This window comes from Vidua macroura, chromosome 24 (genome assembly GCF_024509145.1).
Source record: "Vidua macroura isolate BioBank_ID:100142 chromosome 24, ASM2450914v1, whole genome shotgun sequence".
NCBI lineage: Eukaryota > Metazoa > Chordata > Aves > Passeriformes > Viduidae > Vidua > Vidua macroura.
This window is the reverse complement of record NC_071594.1, coordinates 7,474,427-7,497,530: the sequence shown is the minus strand read 5'-3', so window position 1 is coordinate 7,497,530 and position 23,104 is coordinate 7,474,427. Positions and strand designations below refer to the sequence as shown.

Sequence of the window (23,104 nt, the reverse complement as noted above, 5' to 3'; positions counted from 1 at the left end):
CAGCATCAAAAGAACTGAATTAAGATGGTTGGGAGAGGAAAAAAAAAATCAAGTAATGCTTATGTTCCACTAAAGGAGCATAGGAGGTGGGTTTGCTTTTCAACTTCAGGAGAAACTGTTCCCCCTTTCCTGGCCCCTTTGAAGTGCACCCGAGTCCCAAAGGCTGTGCAGGAATCACTTGGCTGTTTGTACACAAAGAAGTGCAGGGAAAGTTTCTAGCAGCAATCAGCAGCTCCTGCAGGATCCTCAGCACAGGAGCATTAATAAACATTAAAGAGGAGCGTAAGCTCGGCATCTTTCTAATTAAGAGTGGAAGAGCCTGGCAGATGAGGTCAGTGCCCAGATGGGGTTGAAGGGCAGTGTAAGCATGAGAGAATAAATTCAACGTAAAGGTCATCTATATGGATTAAATGATCTGAACAGTCAATTCCAGAGCCATCTTCTGCAATTAATATTTAATTAAAAATAGAAACACTATAAAGTTTAACTTTTAACCAGCAAAATTATTTCATGTCCCATAAAACCTTTAAATACGAGACCTTTAAGTGCATCCTCTCTGTCCCCTGTACAGAGCAGGCTGCTGTGGCTGAGAAAGGGCATTCCAAGGGCAGCAGCCTCTGCACCTGTAAAACACTGCCAATCTGTTCCCAGCGACCAGAGACAGCATTTAACAGCTGAAGGGTCCTTTCCTTTTCACTCCGTTTCTAATCAGATGTTCACCCAAACACATAATGAATTGAAGGACTGCATTGAGCCGTGGCCAGCAGCAGCACTTCCACGTTTCAGAGGGAAGGGGATGAGAAGAGGCCCTTGGGGGTGGTTCAGGGGCAATCTGAGATCTCCAGCGCAGCCAGGCCCTCCCCAGGAGCTGCAAACCAGCCCAGCAGCTCCCAGAGCCAGGGGTGCTTTGCACTTTGCAGATCTCCCTGGACGTCTCCTGAAAGTGCCTCCAGCACTTGTTTAGTGTGATTTGAAATGTTCTGTCTCCTCTGACTTTGCTGGCCCAGAACTAGGCCACCAAGAAGTCACCAGAGGAATATTTGTTCTTCAGCACTCAGTCCTTTGTAACCTACTTCTGAGTGTTTAACCTACACCACCAGAAAGGAGCTGGAAAAGGAGGTTCAGGCTCATCATGTGAATTCTCACCTTTGGAGAAGGCAAGAAAAAGTCACTTTGTTTCTACAAGGTCCTTTCAGGGGGCTGAAGTTGGAGAAATGTAGGTCTCCAAACAGGTTCCCAACTCTGCCACCCATTTCCTGCTTGCTTTTCCAAACGCTCACACTCTCCAAGCTTCAGTGCCCTGGAAGTGGAGATAATACTGACTTGTTTTCATATGAGCTGGAGATATTCCCTACAGTGCTATGAAAATAAGAAGTAATCCAGTTCAAAGACTTGTTTTTGCTTCCCTCAAAGTCAACCATAAAATTCCATCTGCTTCAGTAGTGCAGGATCAATGAGTTTTTCTCTAAATGTTTGATAGAGATTCCTCCCTTTATCCTTGGGACTTGGGGTCCTCCTGTTTATTCTTACTTATTAGAGGAGATTTCTCGTTGTTGTCAAGGGTACAGAGGTGTGAGTGCAGGATCTGATTGCCTGAGCTCTGTGCCTCCCTCCCTGCTTTGGATCAGCATTCCTGGGAGCCGTGACCTTCCCCAGTCAGACTCTCCAGTTCACCCACAGCTTTGCTCAGGGCCACTTCTCAGAGGAGCCTTTGCCACGGCAGTGGTTATTCCCTGGCTTTGGAAAGCTGCTGTTAAACCTCTCTGAAGCTGCAGCAGCAGCCTGGGTAATCCTCTGTGGAAGAAGGCAGAATCCTCCACTCACGGGAGCATCCATCCATCCATCCATCCATCAGGAGTGGGAGCAGGCAGGGAAAGGCAATCAGCTTTCCTGACTCTAATAAGGCAGCACAATTAATCTCTTCACTTCTTACCCAACCCCTGCTGCATATATAAATTAAATCAGCAGCCATATATATAGAGATATTTATACACACACACAGGTATATGAAATACCCCCTGCCTTGAATGGCTCTTGCAGCCTGGAGATAGAAGGGAAGAGGTGAAACTGCTGAAAATCTCAGAAAACAGCACATTCTCCTTCATTCCTCCTGTGACCCAGGGATGAGTCCCATGCAATCACATGCATGTAAGAAAAAAAAAAAACCCTTTTGAAGTCTCTCATATTTTTGTTACAAATTCTGGTTTGCAAACAACTGCCTGGTGTTATCCTGAAATATGTCAGAGCTGTTAAATGCTTGTATAAATAATAAATGGGAGGGCTTGTACCAGGACTAAGGTCTCTCTGCATCAAGACATAGACAGTGTTATGTTTTATTAATAACAATTTGAAAAGCACAGTGAAGTAGGGAAATGGCCGCTGGGCCAGGATTTTAAAGCCCTGGTTCACAACCAGCCCAGCCCAGCGGGTTCTCTGCGTGATCCTCACACCCTGAACCCCTCCCTGAGGTGGGGAAGGTGCAATCCCTCCGTGGGGAGCAGCACCACCATGGTGCCAACCCCTCTGCTGGGCTTTGCCACCTGTGCCAGGGCGTTGGCCTGACTGGCACTCCTGCCCCAGCTCGGTGTTCTGATTCTGCAGAACCGAGCAAGGCTGCTGCCTCTGAAATACCAGCTTCCCATTTTATCTCTAGGACAGCTGTAAGAATCATCCTTGATTTCTACCCGTGGGTAATTGTGCTACAGTTATGGAAAACAGCAGTGTGTCGTGGAAGTGCGTGCGCTGGTTATTTCAGCAGAAATAGCCTCGTGCATTTCTAAAAAAGCATTTCCAGCCCCTTTACGTACAATAGGCAGTGACAGACGGAGCCCGATTTACATAAAACCACGCAAGCCTCGAGTTCTTTTCAAGCCAGGCTCCAGAAGAGCCCCAGAGCAGCAGCAGGGGCAGCGCCCAGCCGGGATGGGTGTGTGACACCGGCAGGTCCTGCCAGGGCAGGCTCCTGCCCCTCTGCCCCTCACGGGCGACTCCTGAGCCCACAGCCCTGCCCAGATGGGCAGAAGAACACTCAGGGTCCTTGAACCAGCAGCGACAGCATGGCCCACCTGGCCCAGCAGTCCAGGACACCTGGAGTTTTTAATTTTTTTTGGTTGGTTGTTGTTTGGTTTGGTTTTTGGAGGTTTTTTGTTTGTTTGTTTGTTTGTGTTTTTTGGTTTTGTTTTTGGTTTTTTTGGTTGGTTTTTTTTGGGTTTTTTTTTTTTCTTTTTGCAACTTCAGAATTCACAGATTCCCTCCCACACGACAGATCTGCAGCAGAGCAGGTGGAGGAGCAGATTTTAGAGCTTAGGAAGGTTCTGGGATTGTCCTGCCAAGCTGCCTGGCACACTTGTGCCCGGGGGGGGCATCTCCACATGCACAGAGCTGCAGCAGAGGCAGCTCCGGGGTGCTCCCAGCCAGGCACCCCCAGCACCCAGCAAAGCACCCTCGGCACAAATGTGACTTAGAGCAGCACCGAGGCCAAACCCTGAGCCCTGCTGCACATCCCTCCCCTCTCTCTGTAAATCTCAGCACCTCCTGTGGCTGTGAAATAGCGGCTGCCAGACAGTTCATGAATATAAATGCACTTCGAAAATTGCCCAGCTGAAGGCCAGCCCTTACTTCTCTACAGAGTTTGTTATGTGTGAAAAATCCCTGAAAGTCAAAGTAGTCCATTTACTTGCCCAGAGAACCTTACAGGAGTCTACATCTGAAACAGCAGTGAACTAACACCTTATGAATATTAAAGAACTCCCCAAACAACTTCTTCTGCCCTGGTGTAAACTGGAGAAGTGAAACATCAAAGCAGCCTCCAGGGAATGGATTTTGTTGACATTTTACTTTGATTAAAAAAAGTGATCTTTGTTAAGCCACACCTAATGTTGAAATACCAGCAAGTACAGAGGCAGAGAACGTTACACTGGCATGCAAAAGGAAAAGAAAACGTGGAAAGAAAAAGTCTCACAGAGATTTGAGCTTGGTCTAACTTGGCCCCAGCCCTGCCCTTCGGTGGAGCTCACTCAGGTGAGACCCTGTGCTGCACCTGAGCCCCAGCACAGGCTCCTGCTCCAAAGGGAAACCTGCAGCTCCTGCAGCCCCTGCAGGGGTGAGGGGCTCTGTCTGAGCCCCCCAGCAGGGCTGCAGGACAGACCCCCCTGCTCACTCTGTGGTCTCTGCAGGACAGACCCCCCTGTTCACTCTCTGGTTTCCAGCCCAGCCAAACAGGTGGCTCGGGAGGAAGGAGGGAATATTAAATTAAGCTCAGGTGAACCTTCTGGGGAAATTCAAGGGAACTTAATTGCAGAGCATTTGCTTTTACCTATTTCTCTCTTTTTATTTGGTGAATGCTTATGAGCAAACTCCGTGTTTAATGAGGAGGAAAGCACTGATAAAAAGATACTTTCTTTTTAACATCTTTAATCTGAATTCCTGCTGGCGCTGCACATTTTCCCAATAGAATGCTTACAGGTGATGAGGTTGTCCTGCAATTTTTTACTGATTACACCGCAGACTAAATCAGATGCAGGAGATAGATGTATGGCTATATACCTATGTATGGATAAAAACTTGCAGATAAACACAAAACTCAGCAAGCAGAGCCTCGATTCCTCTGTGATTTCAGAGGACAAATGTGCAATGTACACAGATTTATTGCAGCAGGAGGAGAGGGGCCTTGCTTCCAGGGGCACTGATCACCTGACATCCTTGCTGGGACTCTGGATTTGTCAGGGCACGTGGAGGTGTCCCTCCAGCAGGGCTGGGATGGATCACAGCTCTCCCTGAGCTGGAGCTGTGTTCTGAGCAGGGAATTGCTGCCACCTTGGCAGTGGCACCGGGGAGGAGCAGCCCCTCCTGTGGCAGAGTGTCCTGCCCAGGGGCTGCTAATGAATGCTGGGGCTGGGGCCTTTCACCTGCAGGCTTCTGCTTTAAATCTAAACAGGAATCATCTGAAATCTTGGTGCAGCGTGAAAGTCACCCTCTCCTGACAGGAACTGGCTGTGAGAGAAACACATCTCAGGGTTGTGTGCGAGCCATGAGCAGCCAGGTAACCCCAGCAGCTGATATCAGCACTGATAAATATAGACACCTCTTATATAAGAAGGGACAGTCGGGTCACTGACTTTTTAGGAAGATGTTCTCATTGATTTCCAATAGGAAATTCTGATCTTAAATGCTGTATAAAATGGCATTTTGATATTATTAATGCCATGAACTGAATAATACGAATGCTTAATCTAAGTGTAAATAATGATTGTGGAAAGAGTGACTGGACAGTGTCAGTGCAAAGAGCAGAGTCCCTCAGACAAAGAGCAGGAGGCAGCTCTGGGGAGCAGGGCAGGCAAGGCTTGCTCCTCAGTTTTGGGTGAGACTGGAGGAGAAAAGAGCTGCCCAAGGCCACAGAGAGAGCCCCGAGTGCCACCCCCAGAGCCTCTCCCTTCACCAGTCCAGGCCTCCTGTGCCAAGAGATCTCCGGGCAGAAGGGAAGAGGCAGGAATGGGGATCTGCCGGGGGGCTAAACCCCCTGCTAGGAATGACAAGTGAAGGACAAACATGTCCTTCATGTTTATCAAGTGAATAGATATTAAAATGAAAGGATTTGGGAGCACTGTCATGATCTCAGTGCTTACATCAGGCACAGGCTGTGCAGATCTTCACATTACAGTTACTGGGAGGAAAACAAACTGGATTACCAGGGCTTAGTGCTTGAGCAGTCTGTTCCAGCAGCAAGGCAAGGAACTTTGGCTGCTCTGGCATTACAGATGAGATTTAGACAGGACAGAGAAAAGACAAGGATCAGACTGTTTTCCTGTTCAAAGCACAACCATTATACTAAATAAATAAAACAAAAATCACAAAACCTTCCCAGCTCGTGCCCAGAAATGCCAGCAAGGCTGGAGGTACGTGAGCTCTGAGAAGTCAGCCCGAGTTTCAGCCTCATCTTCCTGCCAGGATATCAAACCTGCCACTCTCACTGGTGAGCAGGGGAGCTCTGCCTCTCTTTTCAGGGGACAGAGTTCCTACAGGAAATAAAATTATTAAGCACAATGATGGGAATAAGGCTCATTTTACTGGAAAAACTCTGGTTCTATTAAAGCCTGAACCCACCCATTCATTTTAACAGGAAATGATTTCATTTTAAAAATAAAAACAGCAAGAAAATTTTGCTCCCAGCAGAGCAGCAGTCGGGATGCACTGCCCGGGTTCCTGCAGCAGCCAGAACCAAGCCCAGGGCATCATAAAGGTTGGAAAAGACCTCGAAATCCAACCTTTTAGGGACAAACACCTGTAGCTGCACAAATGTTGGATCCAAGCCCCCCGTATGGGATGATTTTTAGGGCCCCTTCCAGCCCAAACCATTCTGGGATTCGGGGATTCTATCCTGGACTTCAGCAGCTCCTCAGTTTGGGGAAGGATGTCTCCTGTTCTCTTCCCATCTTCCTCAAAATGAGGAAAAGGTGATTCCCCTAAGAACTGCTCAAATGGGAGATATTTTTAGAAGGCATTTTTGATCTAGCACTGGATAAAAGAGGGTTTAGACTTGCAGGGGCTTAACTGCCCCGGGATACAAAAGGCACAAAATGTGCCGAAATCAGAGGAAATCCGTGCTGAATCCGGCAGCTTAAAGCTCAGCCGCTGCTTTTCCCAAACCAGGAGCAGTGGGAAATCTGCTCTGTTTCCCACTTATTCCCATCAGTCTCCTCTCCCGGGTAGGAAGCCACAGGACAAGAGGAAACAGCCTCGGGTTGAGCCCAGGGCGGTTCAGGTGGGATATCAGGGAAAATTCCTTCAGGGTTGCCAAGCACTGGCAGGGCTGCCCAGGGCAGGGTGGGGTCTCCATGCCTGAAGTGTTGGAATCGTGTGGATTGGCCCTGGAGGAGAGAGCCAGTGCTGGACACGGGTGCTGCTGCTGGGGCACCTCACTGCCCTCTCCAGCCTTGCCCACCCCGGCCTGTTCTGTGAGAAATCCCCCAAAAAACCAGAGAAACAAACCCCTGGCAGCCAGCTCTCCCCGAGGCCTGGCCAGCCTGGCAGGGACTCCTGCTGGCTTGTGCCACTCTGTGGGGGCTCAGAGCTGTCACAAACCCGCAGGGACAGGGACAGGAGCCCCTGTGCCCGTCAGGACAGAAATCCCTGGCGTGGGGAAGGTGCCCAGCTCCTGCAGGGCACGCTGCCAGGCACCTGCATCCTGGCACCCCTCCTTCCTCCACAGCAAAGGCAAGAAGCAAAAAGCCTGCTGCAGACCTGGGCTCCTGGCCAGGTCAGGAGTTTGTTTTAGGGGTTTTGTGCTTTGCTTTGACCTTGGGAAACGAGGCTGCTGCCCACCAGTGCCAGGGTAAATCCCAGGGCAGGGATCTGCGGTGGCTGGTGCCTGCAGGGAGGACGGGCACCCCGAAACTGCCAGGGCAGGAATTCCCAGCAGGTGTTTGGTGGAGGCAGGGAGGCAGACTCGGCATCCCCAGCAGGGGGAAAGCTCAGGACAGCTCAGGAGTGCTCAGGAGTGCTCAGGACAGCTCAGGAATGCTCAGGAGTGCTCAGGAGTGCTCAGGACAGCTCAGGACAGCTCAGGAATGCTCAGGAATGCTCAGGAATGCTCAGGAGTGCTCAGGACAGCTCAGGAGTGCTCAGGAGTGCTCAGGAGTGCTCAGGACAGCTCAGGAGTGCTCAGGACAGCTCAGGACAGCTCAGGAGTGCTCAGGAGTGCTCAGGAGTGCTCAGGACAGCTCAGGAGTGCTCAGGACAGCTCAGGAGTGCTCAGGAGTGCTCAGGAATGCTCAGGACAGCTCAGGAATGCTCAGGAGTGCTCAGGAGTGCTCAGGAATGCTCAGGAGTGCTCAGGACAGCTCAGGAGTGCTCAGGACAGCTCAGGACAGCTCAGGAGTGCTCAGGAGTGCTCAGGAGTGCTCAGGACAGCTCAGGAGTGCTCAGGACAGCTCAGGAGTGCTCAGGAGTGCTCAGGAATGCTCAGGACAGCTCAGGAATGCTCAGGAGTGCTCAGGAGTGCTCAGGAGTGCTCAGGACAGCTCAGGAATGCTCAGGAATGCTCAGGAGTGCTCAGGAGTGCTCAGGAGTGCTCAGGAATGCTCAGGAGTGCTCACCCTCCTCCTGGGACATCTGGGAGAAAAGAAAGGCCGAGGGGGGAAAGGGGAAATTCTTCACAGCAGACGTGGCAGTGAAGGAGCAGATGATGGTTTGAATCTGAGGCTGTGCAAGTAATGATGAAAAATCTGCTAGGACAGGAAGGGAATTAGAAAATAAAACCTGCTGACAGGGAAGCTGTGAATCTCCCAACTGTACACGCCGTGGTGGGGAGGGCCAGGCAGGGGTTTAGGACTAGACAAAAGATTTACTGGTGGAAGCTGCAAAATGGTAATTTCACCGTGTAGTCATGGCACCAGAAAACAAACCAGACAGCTGAGTGATTCGTTTTCTTATCAAATACTTATGAATGTGCATAAAAATCTGGCTGCTGGAATGCAGGAATACAAGGCACAGGGCCTGAGGTACCCAGAGACTCAAGAAGCATCGTTCAGCTGGGTCCTGAGAGCCCCAGTGATTTATTCTGATCATCTGCTCCCGTTCCTGCAGTTCTCACACACTTAGAGAAGCAAAGCAGGCCTTGATTTTGGTGAGTGTCCCTTCGTGTACTAATTATTTTTATTAGCAAGTTAATTCTCAGCACAAGCTGCCTGCTTTCCCATCTGGGAGAAACACACTGGTGAGGCCGAAAGTGCAGCAGCAGCTTTGGGAGTGCCACCCCAGGAGAGGGGCCTGGGGCACGGCTGTGACCTGCAGGGACCAGGGGCACCCGGGGGCACCCGGGGGGCACCCAGGGACATCCTGTGTGACACACTGGGCACCCCCTGTGACACACTGGGAACCTCCTGGCACAGGGAGCACACAGGACACGCTCTGTGGCACACAGGGCACCCCCTGGCACACACAGGACACCCCCTGGCACACAGAGGGCACACAGGGCACCCTCTGTGGCACACACAGGGCAGCCCCTGGCACACAGGGGTCACACAAGGCACCCTCTGTGGCACACAGGGCACCCTCTGTCACACAGGGAGCACACAGGAACATCCTGTGTGGCACACAGGGACACCCTCTGGCACACCCTCTGTCACACAGGGACATCCCCTGTCACACACAGGGCACCCCTTGGCACACACAGGACACCCTCAGTCACACACAGGGACATCCCCTGGCACACAGAGGGCACACAGGACACCCTCTGTCACACACAGGGCACCCCCTGGCACACAGAGGGCACACAGGGCACCCCCTGGCACACAGGGCACCCCCTGGCTCAGAGTTCCTCCCCCCGGCAGGGCTGGCTGGGTGTGCCCTGGGTGCTGCTGGCTGCTCCCAAAGGGAATTTGGGGATTTGGCACTCCGGCAGCTCGTGACAGGAGGAGCTCAGGTGACACCATCCATCACGGGCAAGCTCCGACAGCTGCGCCTGAGTTTGCTGAGAGTGATAAAACACTCCAAGGAAGAAGAAAATAACAGGGACTTCCAGGCAGGGCTGTTTTTCTTCTTGATTTTCTTTCTATTTGAAAGAAAAATCCTGCTAAGTCTGAGGTGGCTTTAATCAAATACAGACAAAGGAAATGGAACTATTCACAAACCAGCCTCTATTCTTGATTGGCTTTGTTACTTTCACTTAAAAAGTTTGTGGTTTCAATTGTTTCGTTTCCTAACTAAAATCCAAAACATTTCAAGCGAAACTGACAGGTGTGAGCATGGTCCTTTAGTCCATGTTTGAAAAAACTCTGAAACAGAATAAAACTGGGAAGGGAAGGGAAGGGAAGGGAAGGGAAGGGAAGGGAAGGGAAGGGAAGGGAAGGGAAGGGAAGGGAAGGGAAGGGAAGGGAAGGGAAGGGAAGGGAAGGGAAGGGAAGGGAAGGGAAGGGAAGGGAAGGGAAGGGAAGGGAAGGGAAGGGAAGGGAAGGGAAGGGAAGGGAAGGGATAGCTCTGCTTCTCCTCCCTGCTGCTCCCAGGGGGAACAGGAGCCAATCCTGGGCTCATTCAGAGCATTTGGCTTCCCCCTGAACAGAAAGATTTGCTGATTTGGCCGCCACACTCTTCTGAGGATGAACTTCCTATGGAGTGTGGTGTTCCATGGAATCCCTGCAGCACAGCACGAGCAGCCCCTGCCCCTGGCTGTGCCTTGCCAGGGAAAGGCTCAGCACTGCCCACAAACTGTCCCTGCTGCCCTCACAGGGCTCTGACAGACACCAGGACCCCCAGCTGCTCCCCCACCCTGGCAGCATCTGCAGCATCCTCTGGGGTTCCACTGAAGGGCAGCGCCTCCAAATCTGCCTGATCTCAGTGATATCCTGGGCACAGGGAGCCAGCCCGCCAGGAGCAGCCCGTGTTTGAGTTTCTGGATTGACATTTGGCCCATTATTAACGGGATTTGTCCCTTCCTCTCCAGCCTGCACGCGGAGTTCCTGCAGCTTCACTGCAGCGGGATGCTCCTGCAGCCCTCCTGTCCCTGCAGGACTTCCAGTGCCTTCTGTCCCAGTGCCTTCTTCTGGCAGTGCAGGCCTGGCCAGTGAATTCTCAGTTCCTTTTCTCTGTTACCATCTGATGACAAATGTCCCATTACCGGGATCACTTTCCCTTAGAAAGGACAGAAGTAAATATTCAGGGAATGTGAAGACCTTGGATTGCATTTTACATCTCGGGAAAGGGAAACTTTAATCAGCTCTGTGCCAAACCAACTGGATTTTCTTGAGCCTGGAATGCAGTGAGTTCCAATATCACTGTTTAGAGAAATCCTGGTCAGGGACCTGGTCAGGGACAGAGGGACAAAGATTTTGTCCCTCTCTGATCAACCCTCAGAAAGGCTGCAGAAACCTGAGAAAAGATCCAGGCATTACGTGGCTTTTCTCTGCATTATAATTGCATTTCTTCTCTCTCTATATTATTTATTATATATTCAGCTTCCAGTGCATCTTCTGGCCTGTACAGAGAAGCCTGGACGTGGAATACTCTGTTACAAATACTCCATTACAACTCACTCCCTTTTCTTCCAGTCACTCCTTCAACTTCTTTGAAACTGATTCCAAGTTCAACTTTTCCAGAGTCTGAAGCTTTCAAAAAGCCAATTCTTAAAAAGCTAATTAGTTCCCCATAGGCTTTTTTTTTTTTTTTTTGACTCAGTAAATATTTCTGAGATTGCTTTTTGTATAATCAGTGTTAGCAGCTCATTAAAATGCACAGTATGTGGATCATTTGGAATGTGACATGGCTCAGCATGGACACTCAAGCTGCTTAAAAAGACAGAAAAGAAAAAGATGAGGATAAAATGAAAGCAAAAACCCAGCATTTCCTTTAAGCTGACACCACAGTTAAGGATTTAAGACAGGGCAGGGAGCCTTCAGCCCTGCTATTAGGAGAAAAGTCTAATTGCTCAGTGCACTGCCTGCCCTCTCCAGCCTGCATGTTCTCCAAAAAGATTCCTTTTACAGAGAGTTAAGATGCAAAAAAAAAAAAAAAAAAAAAAAAAAGGATTCTCTGAGCAGGTAATTGTGTAAGGTTTTCACTCTGAGTAATATGAGGATTCTTCTTGAATTAATAATGAATGAGGTAATTTAAAAGGCCTTTAGTGTGTGCAGCCAGAAATAAATAATGCCCTAATCTGGGACATTTTATTTTCCATTAAAACAAACACTTTTTAAAAAGTGGGCATTACTGAGCAGCACTCAGCTGCTCTCATGCCAGATGCCTGGATCAGATGGACAATAATGCTCAGGACGTTTTCCTCACATTTCGAGCATGGTGGCTGTGCAAGACAGGGAGGCTGCAAGTGTTGCTTTGGGTCACAAGGAGAAATTCCAGCTGGAGGAATGCCAGGTGCTGCTCCCTGGAACCCCAGGATGGTGGGGTGGGCTGGGAAGGGCCCTGCCCGAGCTGCTGACCCCAGAGCTGGCCCTGCAGCCTGCCCTGACCTGGGTAAAGCAGAGAAACAAACTCCAGATCAGCCCCTCACCAACTGGGGAAAAACATAAATAAACCCCAAATCAGCCCCTCACTGACTGGGGAAAAATAAACCCCAAATAAATAAATAAACCACACATCAGTCCCTCACTGACCTGGGGTAAAACATAAACAAACCCCAAATCCGCCCCTCACAGACTGGGGTAAAACATAAATAAACCCAAAGATTGATTCTGCGTGGAAGTAAACCCCACTTTTTCTCTGAAGAGCTGTTGGACCAACAGCTCAGCATTCCTTTTTTCCCTGTTTTGGCTGTCCCCAGAGCAGGGCTGCAGGGCACAGGCCCCTCAGGGAGCAGGATCTCACTCTCCCTCTGCCACCCCTCCTGCAGAGCTCTCTGATGAGATTTCTTCCCCTGCTCCCTTCAATGAATGGTGATAGGGAACACTTGATTAGGAGCCTTTCATCATTTTAGGACTAGGGGCTTTAGCTTTCTGACCTACTTTTCTTGCCAATGAAATTCCATTTTTAGCTTCAACTCGAGGTCTGAATGTTACCCAAATTCAGACCATCTGTTTTAACTGCCTACAGGCTGAGAAGTTGATCCAAGCCAGGAGGAATAAACGGAAGCAGTGTGCTAATACATGAAGTATTCTCCACCTTTGCGTGTTAAATAACCTCCTTCGTTTATTCCTGCGTCCTCACAAACACTCCTGTTCCCCTGGGCAGGGCCTGCTGCTGTTGGAAGGAATGTTCCTGCCACCAGCTGCTCTCAGGACTATTGGAAATGCAGGCAAACCCAGTGGGCAGAAATGCTGATGTGTGACTCCAGTTCAGGAGGCTGAATGATTTCTTTATTAGAACTATGCTAGAATCCATTCATATGCTATTTAAAGGGGATACTAAAACTACAAACCTGCTTTTCTAACTACCAAATGTAACTCACAACTGGTGACCCTCTCTGAGAGTCCAGCCACAGGTGGGCTGGATGGGATTGGGTTGGATTGGATTGGATTGGATTGGATTGGATTGGATTGGATTGGATTGGGTTGGATTGGATTGGATTGGGTTGGTTTGGATTGGGTTGGATTGGATTGGATTGGATTGGGTTGGATTGGATTGGGTTGGATTGGGTTGGATTGGATTGGATTGGATTGGGTTGGATTGGATTGGATTGGGTTGGGTTGGATTGGATTGGATTGGATTGGATTGGATTGGATTGGGTTGGATTGGATTGGGTTGGGTTGGGTTGGGTTGGGTTGGATTGGATTGGATTGGATTGGATTGGATTGGATTGGATTGGGTTGGATTGGATTGGGTTGGGTTGGGTTGGATTGGATTGGATTGGATTGGATTGGATTGGATTGGGTTGGATTGGCCACCAGGCTCAAACAATCCTCACCAGAATCCATCCAAGCAATCACCCCAGGTAAACAATTCTCCAAACACATTCCACATGGGAAAACAAGGAGCAGAAATAGAAATTGTTTTCTCTTTCTTCCCTCTGTGCTGCTCTATGAAAAATCCTGAGAGAGAGAAGGATGTGCTGTCACACAGGTCAGCTTTCTGTACAGCTGGAGCAATGAGCTACCCAAACTGGCTCCCAGTTCAGCTCTCCCTTGATTTGGCTCTGCTGGTACAGGGCTGGTACAGGCTACCCTGGGAAATCCATCAGGGAACAACCTGCCTCTCTTCCTGATGCTCACCATTACAGAAGCAACAGAACTTGCTTCTCCTCAGAGGAGGACAATTTTAAACACATCTCTGCCCTTTTATCACACAAAACTCAGTAAGAAATACAAATTTATAAACCAGAACAATATCAAAAAGGCAACTTTACCTGGAAAATCCCTCCTAAGCAACTGCTGACCACAGCTTTGCTAAAAATCAAAGTGAATCCAAGTGCTGAAGATAAGCTGCTGCTGCTGCTAGAGCTGATAGGCATCTCCAGCCCTCATCCCTCACAGCTTGGCTCAGGGGCGGAATTGCAGCAGAATTTCTAGAGCATCCATGAAAACATCACCAAATGAATTATGCCGGGGGAAAAGAAAACAGAAGTGTGAAACCATGCCAGATCTCGCAGTTGAATACCCAGCTGGGAAGTGCCCAGCTCCAAACAAGGCAGAAAATAAGTATATTTAATGTAAAAGAATCCTAGCATGAAATAGGCTCTGTACTTCCCTGGCCACGGCTGATTTGCTGTTCAAGGCTGTCATTTGACAGCCTGTTTGCAGATTCTCTTGCTTCAAACCATCGTGGCTCTGTTTACAGCCCAGCCTTGCAGGAGGCACCAGGGGCCCCCAGGTGTGCCCAAACCACTGTGTGCTCCTGGGATTCTCCAGAACGCAGCTGGACACCTCTGGAGGCACTGGAGGTGGGGAGGATGGGGCTCTGAGCAGCCTGAGGCAGTGGGAAATGTCCCTGCTCACTGCAGGCAATAAATAGCTTTTTAAAGTCCCTTCCAGCCCAAAGCTTTCAGTGGCAGAGCAGCACAGGTGAGCTCTGGGGGCTCCTTCCAGCAGGGGGGTGAGGAATGCTGAATGAAACCCTAAACCAAAGATCCAGGTACCCAGCCCCTGGCACAGCTGTTGATTCCCTGCTCTTTCTCCATGGAGAGGAACGAGCAGTGCTTGCTTCTGTTCCCCTTGGACTATTGGAAGTGACACAATCATTATTTCACTGGGGGCTCAAAGCAACATCAGCAAGATTACCTCAGACTTGCACCTATGAAATGGAGGGGCAGAGCTGTCAGGTGCAATGTTCACAGTCTGGCAATGCCACTGAAACCTCCGAGCTGAATTCTGGCCATTTTCCTCTCCTTTGTGTGAACACAATGCTGCTGAGTGAATGAAGTGGAGTACAGAAAGGGATCTCTTGCACCTGGAAAGCTACGTGCTAATTCCATGCTTCATTCCAGCTCTTGCACAATCATTGTGCAGTACAGGATGAGATTATCCTGGCCCTATTGTCCTAAAAGCAGACCCTTACGGGCTGGAGCAAAATCTCCTTTTGCCTCTCCTGTCCCGGGCAAAAGGTTGGAGAGGTAAAGCAGCTCCCCAAGAGCTGTTAGTGCCGTGTGAGGCACCAATTCTGACCCAGGGAGAGCCTGGTGTCTGCTCCCAGCCCCAGCAGCCGTTCCAGCTTCCCTGGCTGTGAGAAGCACACGGATTTGCACCCCTGGGCAGCCAGTGTCCCCTGACCTCCCAAACACTGACAGAGCTCGGCCTGACTGCGGGGTGGATGAACCACTGTCCCCTGTGCTGGCCCCGGGACCTCCCCCAGGCCACCGGGGACCCCGGGACCCTCTGGGGGCTGCTCCGAGGGGCTGAACACCCCCAGGGGCAGGGGAGGAGGGCTGGGGCTGCTCTGCCCAAGGACAGCTCTGCCGGTGAGCAGGAAGGTGCTGTCCCCCCACACTGCTCCTGGGGGACCCCAGAGCTGCTGGAATCAGTCAGAGGAGAGCTGGGCGTGCTCACCTGGAGGCGAGAAGGCTCCGGGGAGAGCTCAGAGCCCTCCCCCTGCCCAGAGGAGCCCACGGAGGGTATGATGGCACCAGGGAGCCTGATGGCACTTCACACCCAGCAGCTGCCAGCTCTCTCTGTGCCCCGTCCAGCAGGAGAAGCTGGCACCACGGAAAGGCTGCAGGGCAGGAGCATCCTCTGCGAGGCTCAGGGGGTCAGCACGGCGCTGCCACCGCGCCTGCCGATGTCCCCGCGCCAGGAGCTGTCCCCGCTGCTCTCCTGCCCGCTCGCAGGATGCTGCAGAGAGCAGCAGGACCAGCAGAGAGCCGCGAGCGCTATTTTTAGTGAGCCATTTGATGAGCTCCTCAGCACCTTATTTATTGCTGTCTCCAGCTGGGGACCTGAGCAGCGCCCAGACACCTCTGTGGCTAAAACCGGGCTGGGAGCTGTGACCTCTGTTTGATGACACCTCTGTGCTGGCAGGCAGAAAAACAACAGCACATTATGCTGTCAAGACTAATAGCTGCTAATTAGGGTGAGTGACATACGACCCCTTTTCTAGCCAAAGAACACAGAAGTCACATGAGAAATAAAAGAAAAATAAAATTGAAGTTCTGCATGCAGTGTTTTCCAGTCTAAAGAGAGACCACTTAAAAGTCACTTTCTGATTTGCTTCCCCTCTTTGGGGATTTTTTTGCCTGTGCAGGGATTTAGTTGAAGTTTATGTTGTGTGTACAGTGGATCAGTCTGGGCGTTCAGAGTGTTCCCTTGGCAGGAAATGGAACTGAGGGACAGCAGGAGTGGAAAGGGGGACAAACCCAATCTGTGCCTTTGGGAACACGGGATGCACCTGTGTGGGGGCTCTGGAGCTCCTGCCAGCGTGCAGGGAGCACCGAAGGGATGTGGCAGCTCCCCTGACACTGGCACACCTTCCCCAGGTGCGTGCATCTCACCTGGCACAGCCAGGGAGCACAGCAAGGAGCCCTGGAATGTTCCAGCTTGGAAGGACCTTAAATCTCAGCTCCTGGGGCAGCTCCTGCCCTGGGGCAGCTCCTGGGGCAGCTCCTGCCCTGCAGCACCCAGCACCCCCAGCCAAAAAAAGGAGGGATTCATGGCCAGCTCCTCAGTGGGGAGCCAGGCACAGGAAGGGGCAAGGATTAACTGCAGGTCACCCCAAACCCCCCTGAACTCACAGCTCCTGTTGTGTCCACGCAGCTCAGACACCCCTCGGCCCCTCTGCATGGTGATCATCACCCAGCTCCTCCACCTTCTCGCTGCTCTAATGAGATTATTGATGAATTGCTTAAAGTGCACTTTCTGTAGAAGTTTTTTAGATGACAAGTTGCCTTTCACTAAATAAATTAATGGGAAAGTTGAGTTCTCTCATTCCAGTCTGGGGAAAAGAAGTTTTGGGTTTGAAGTGCCTAATTAGCACTAACTGAAATCCAGTAGCTGAGTTTATTTGGCACTGTACCTGACCTAAACATGCCAGGGGGCCATTAGTACCTTGTGGTAGCATCAGGACAGAAATAGTCTCTCCAGCAATTAATATTGCAGGAGCTGTGGATGTCAATAGAGGAGCAGAAGCAGCTTCAGGGCTCGTCCCAAGGCCTGGCAAAGTCAAAGGGAGGCTCTCAGTCAGCGCAGGGGGACGGACACCGAGCTCTGGCTGGCTCTGCCTCTGGTAAACAAAGCCGAGGCGTTCCCAAACCTCAGGGTGACATTTGCACCCCACAGGTCAGCCCAGTGAGGCCACAGAAGATGTCCCCCAGTGCCTGATGTCCCAGGCAGCCGATCCCCAGAGGAGGGATCCAGGAGAATCCTCCAGGGACAGCTGCAGTGGGCCCAGTGTCACCAGTGCCAGCTCCTGTCCCCAGCCACCAGCCCCAGGCACTGCAGAGCTCCTCAGGGCAGCGCCTCTCCCAGGAGTTCTGCAAATGAAGCTCTCCATCTCCCCACAAAACCCTTCCTGCCCCAAGGCTTTGATCTTTCCTGGAGGTGTTTTAAAGCACCTTCTCTGAAGTGCCCAGTAATGAGGTAACTCTCAGTCTGCATGTGAGAGCAAAACTCCCTGAGACAGACTGTGAGCCAGACACTTATTATTATACTCTCTGCCAATGCACAGAAGGGCTTTTGCTCCGTGCTCCAGGTCACTGAGATCATGTTTGAGGCATATGATTAATTTTCAGCCTTATTGTGTTAAGGGCCAGCAGGAGAAGAGTGAGATTTTTTTTTTTTTGAGCAGTGTTAAATGAGGTAGAAGAACTTGTCACTTAGCAAGAGCTTTGAAATGATCTTTGCATAAAGCAGCAGCCAAAAAGTTAATAGACATGAAGAACAATCTATTGATTTGAGGTGTTCTGAGGGGTTTTGGTGTGGGTGAAGGCAGGAGAAGGATTCTGCTGGGGATAAATAAACCTTGGCTCATGGTGCCTGGAGCGTTTGACATGCAAGGAGTCCCGCTCTTGTTCAGCCCCTCATGCCAACAAGTTCTTGCATGGGGACAAGAAGCTCAGCTGAGAAAAAAAGGTGTTTTGAAATGTTTGTTTTTCCTCTTGGGTGTAAATTATTCTTAGCTCAACTCTTTTCCCCTCAAAGCTCTTTGTTGGTCATAGACTGACATCAATTGAAATAAATCATTTCTCTTTTCAACATTTTCTGCACCAAGCACCAGAACACCTCAAAGATAACCACAGAAATCCCTAATACCGTCTGATAGCAACCAGGGGCTTGTCTAGATTTCCATTTTCAGTTCTCAGATTTTCTCCAGAGCAGAGGGGCTCCAGCCCTCAGAGCATCTCCATGGCCTCCTCTGCACTTGCTCCAGCAGCTCCACATGCTCTTTATGCAACACAAATTACAGCAGAAGATTGTTGGGTCCAACGCAGTGCAGAGCTTTGTATGAATATTTTTCAGCTGGTCTCATATCCCTGAGAATTCACCTTTTACTGAATGCAGACTTTGAACAACCCCCAAATTTCTGACTGTGCAGATGGCAGGGAAACTGCTGGCGTTTGAAATGGAAGTGTAAATCAGTCCTCATTTGCACCTGGAGACCAGGGAATGAAAATATATGAGCCTGCTCCCCAGCAGATGCAGAGTTTGAAGTTTGCTGGAGCTCGTCTGCCTGGAGAGGCGGGCGCAGAGGAGTGAGGGCGTGAACTCAGACAGCCAGCAGCGGCCTGAGCAGCACTTCTGCTCTGCACAGAGGTCCTGCTGTGTCAGCTGAGCTGCCAGGCAGGGCAGGGTGGCTGTGGCCAGCCCAGGATGGCCGTGGCCAGCCCAGGATGGTTGTGGCTAGCTCAGGATGGCAGCAGTAGGACCAGGGTGGCTGTGGCCAGCCCAGGGTGGCTGTGGCCAGCCCAGGATGGTTGTGGCTAGCCCAGGGTGGCCGTGGCCAGCCCAGGATGGTTGTGGCCAGCCCAGGGTGGCCGTGGCCAGCCCAAGTGGCCGTGGCCAGCCCAGGGTGGCAGCAGCAGGACCAGGGTGGCCGTGGCCAGCCCAGGATGGTTGTGACCAGCCCAGGATGGCTGTGGCCAGCCCAGGATGGTTGTGGCTAGCCCAGGGTGGCTGTGGCCAGCCCAGGATGGTTGTGGCTAGCCCAGGATGGCTGTGGCCAGCCCAGGATGGTTGTGGCTAGCCCAGGGTGGCCGTGGCCAGCCCAGGGTGGCCGTGGCCAGCCCAGGATGGTTGTGGCCAGCCCAGGGTGGCCGTGGCCAGCCCAAGTGGCCGTGGCCAGCCCAGGGTGGCAGCAGCAGCCCCAGGAGCTGTCCCTGGCAGGGGGCTCTGAGCCGGTGCCACCCCAGGGACCTGCCCAGGGCCCCGGCGGGGCTCGGGCTCTGAAGGAGGGGCCTCCTCTGTGTTTGTGCCCGCAGCTACGGTGACATGGTGCCCAAGACCATCGCGGGGAAGATCTTTGGCTCCATCTGCTCGCTCAGCGGGGTGCTGGTCATCGCCCTGCCCGTGCCCGTCATCGTCTCCAACTTCAGCCGCATCTACCACCAGAACCAGCGCGCCGACAAGCGCCGGGCGCAGAAGGTGAGTGACCCCCGCCTGCCCGGCCCCTCCTGGGCCACCTCCCACCCCCGCAGCCCGGGCAGGTCCTGCTCAGCCCCTGCACGCTCAGGTAATCCCTCAAACCAGCTCCAAACCAGTCCCACGCCCTGGCCAAGAGCTGCCAACGCCCCCAGGGCTCTGGGGAAGGGGCACGGGACAGACCGTGGAATTCACATGCCCTCTGAACACAGAGAGACTTGGCTTTCTCAGGATTTCTCCTGAGAGAAGCTCTGAGAGAAGCAGAGAAAAGAGAATCAGAACAATTCTTATCTCATTTGCTGCTCCTGTTTGGCCCATGTGGAATGTGGTCTGGAGGTTGTGTACCTGAGGTGATGGCTTGACTGGATTCTGGTGATGGTGTTTGGATTCAGGGAGCAACTGGATCCACAAGTGACTCTCAGCAGAGACTTGGGGTTTTCTAGTTAGTTAGTGATAGTTCTAGTTAGTGTAATAGAGTTATAGTATAATATGGTATAATGAAGTAATTAATTAGCCTTCTGAAGTCATTGGAGTTCAGAGCTCATTCTTCCCAGGCATTGGGGGTCACTTTCACGACAGACAAACCCCCCCAGCCCCAAGCACAGCACAGACAACACAAAGCAAGTGCCCAAACTCCCACCCTGCAACTGGCACTGATGGAAACCCACTGCCCAGAACAAGGGGGGGACTGAACTGCCAGTCCCCCCAAAACAAAACACACACCCCAAAATGGGACAAAAGATGCCACAGTGATTCCTGCCTGGCTTTTCTCCAGGACTTGTGGTCTGAAAAACCACTGCTGTCAAATTTCAGCTGCAGAACCCCCTACACGTGTTCTAGTGTTCCAGTGGCATCCAGCTCTGAGCCATTTCACACCAGGTTAATGTGCAAACCTCACACACAACTGGACGGACTCTTGTACAAAATTCTCCCACTATATGTTGTAAAATTACACCCAGATGATAACTTATCATTTCTAGCACAAGGACAATAAACTCGCATGATCCCACCAAACTGGAACCCTGGCTGACCCAAAGTCCGACCAGGATAATTTCTACATCCTGCCTTGGAAGCAGAGTGTGCCCCCATGGACATGCACCAGCTCAGTCCTCACTCCTGCACAGCTGTGCTGGAGTATTTTTGGCATCAGGAGCAACAGGGCTGTTATTACTCACCTTTCCCACACAGTTGTCTGAAGCACATAGATAGCTGTGTGCACATAAACCCTGAAATCATCCCCAGGAGCTGTTTATCCTCCTGCCTGCTTCGCTCCTTGTTGTCTCTCTGTAGTTTCAAATCCACCCATCCAGCAACATGCACTTATCAGCACACATACCCCTCAAAGTGTGACTGCAACACTAGGAGTACACAAAAGCCCCTGGAAATGTGAAGGGATTACTGAATATTCCAAATTCTGAACAGTTTTTGCCAGTGGAAGCTCACTGAGTCACTAAGAGAGTGTAACAGATTTGCTAGATCTCTATTTCAATCTGCTAAATTACACCACAGCCAGAATCAGGTTTTCACAACAACTGCAAACCAAAGGCCTGAGGTTCTTTTTCTCCCTATGGAATGCTGTCTGCCAGAAATTCAAGACTCAGGGGACCTGATGGAGAACAGTAGTAGAAAAATGTGTTATTTCTGCTTCAGGCAAGCATCTGGGCCGTGCCTACTTCTTGCATCTCAGGGAGCTGACAGCAGAGAGCTCAGATACAAGACCTACAAAACCACAAAATCTGGCAGTCAAAACACAAAAGGGGAGTAGCGGAGAGAGAGAATTGTGCAGGAATCAGCTGCAGCCTCAGCAAGTCACTGCTGGGTGTACAAACCCTGCCTGAGGTTTGACACGGCACACTGAGGCAGGGGAGGTGCTTTGTGTGTGATCTGATCACACACAACACAGCAGAGACAAAAGAAGGGTCCAGGTAAAGGTAAAAGGACACAGGTATGGCAAAGGCCACTCTGTGCCGTGCTCTGCTCTCTAGCAGCTGGCAGTGGGATCCAGGGTGGATCAGAGCTTTCATTCAGTGATTTTCAGCCGTTGCAGAGTGAGTTTTCTACAGGGAGGCTGCACCCAGGCACGAGGATTTGGGATTTCACCTGGCACAGGAACGGGCATGGGAAGGACAGGGAGGCTCAGGGAGAGGTTTAAGGGGACAGTGCCCAATAGCCCATTTCAAGAACTGAAGACTTTGAAAGAAAGCTCTTGTTCTGCTGCAGCAGCACCAAAACAGAGACAGAAGCTGCTCCACAGCCCAGGCACAGAGCAATGGGCCAGGCAAGAGCCCGGGTCACAGCCAGAGAGGCTCCAGAGCTGCCTGCAGGGCTGTGCTCCTGGGCAGGGCAGCCCCTCTCTCCAGGAGCAAACCAAGCTTTCTTCCTCTAATTCAGCTTTTCCTTTTATTCACTGGCCTGTGACCCACTTGGTAACAGGCAGAAGTGCCACCACCTTTGGTGCCAGTGTGATTGATTGCAGCCTTTATAAAGGTTTGCTGTATTGACACACACAGTGTATAATTTCCCCCCATTTGAATTTCTAATTCCCTTGATATTGGTGGAATTTCTCAGTTAAGAAACTTTTCTCAAGTCAGAAGTGTGAGTAATTTTCACATGATCAGCACTGCATGAATACTAAAAAGCAGGAAAGAGAGAGGAGCACATTAATGACAGTCCCCCTGGAGCTGGTCAGGATGTGCAGGGGGACATTAAGGATCTGCTTTGATACCACGCTTGTTCCAGCATCATCCCACCCTGAACTGAATCCCATCTTCAGAAACAGTTAAAACTCTGCCCCCATCTCAATTGCTTGGCTTTTTCAAGAAGGTTGGAAAAATCTCTTTGCTCTCTCAGTCCTTGAATATGAAGAAGCCACCAGCAGAAGCTCCCTATATCAGAATTTGGAAGACAGCTCTGGATCAACGCGGTGCCTTCCCTTAGCACACCAGGAACTTCTCTTGGGATTGAAGAGCAGTTTCTTGGGCGTGTATTAGGATAAATGCTTTCAAAGTTCTGTTTAGTTTGAGAATCATAACTTTCATGGTGTACAGGTAGATTTCAAGACAAGGCTACAGACCTTATTAATTTTTTTTTATATGGACTCAGCCTGAGATTTTCCAGTGACCAATAACAAAGGCAGAAGTACTGGAGAGCATCAGGCTGCCTGGATTGACATTCCCAGGCTGGAAGGCTGGGGTGTGAGAGGAGCTGGGCTCTCCAGCCCTGGGCCTTCTGAGGGGCTGCACTCCAAAACCCAGAACACAGCCCAGCCCCTCTGGCTCTGCTGTGCTCAGTCCTAACTTTGCCTCTCAACTGTTGAGGGGGCTCTGGTCTAGCAGGAAGAGGTATTTAAGTAACGTGAATAAAATACCAGGAGGTGGCTGTTACTCATCAGCATCTATTCTTCAACTAACTGAGGAGAAATGTTCCTTGAAAAGAAAAAAACCCAACAAAACACAAAACCCAACTACCAGTGATCTAATTGCTTTAAAGATAAATTATTCTTTGCCAAACATGTACTGTGAGACAATTAATTACCAGGAGATCTGGCAAATCTTAATTCATTGTGCTGTGGCATCACATTCTGTCCTCTGGCGTGCAGCAAGGAGCAGGTCAGTGTGAATGGGAGATGAATTGATCATCTGTGACAAGGTTCATTTTGGCAA

The 23,104-nt window shown here is 50.8% G+C and overlaps 1 protein-coding gene across 2 annotated transcripts in view; it reads left to right on the top strand.

Annotated features, from left to right (window-relative positions):
- The window catches only part of KCND3 (potassium voltage-gated channel subfamily D member 3), a 101,856-nt gene that overhangs the window by 57,107 nt on the left and 21,645 nt on the right, over positions 1 to 23,104 (top strand). For both annotated transcript variants that reach the window (XM_053998416.1, XM_053998417.1), the window contains exon 3: positions 19,283 to 19,445. In XM_053998416.1, coding sequence (XP_053854391.1) covers positions 19,283 to 19,445 — 163 coding nt within the window. The remainder of the gene's footprint in view (positions 1 to 19,282; positions 19,446 to 23,104) is intronic.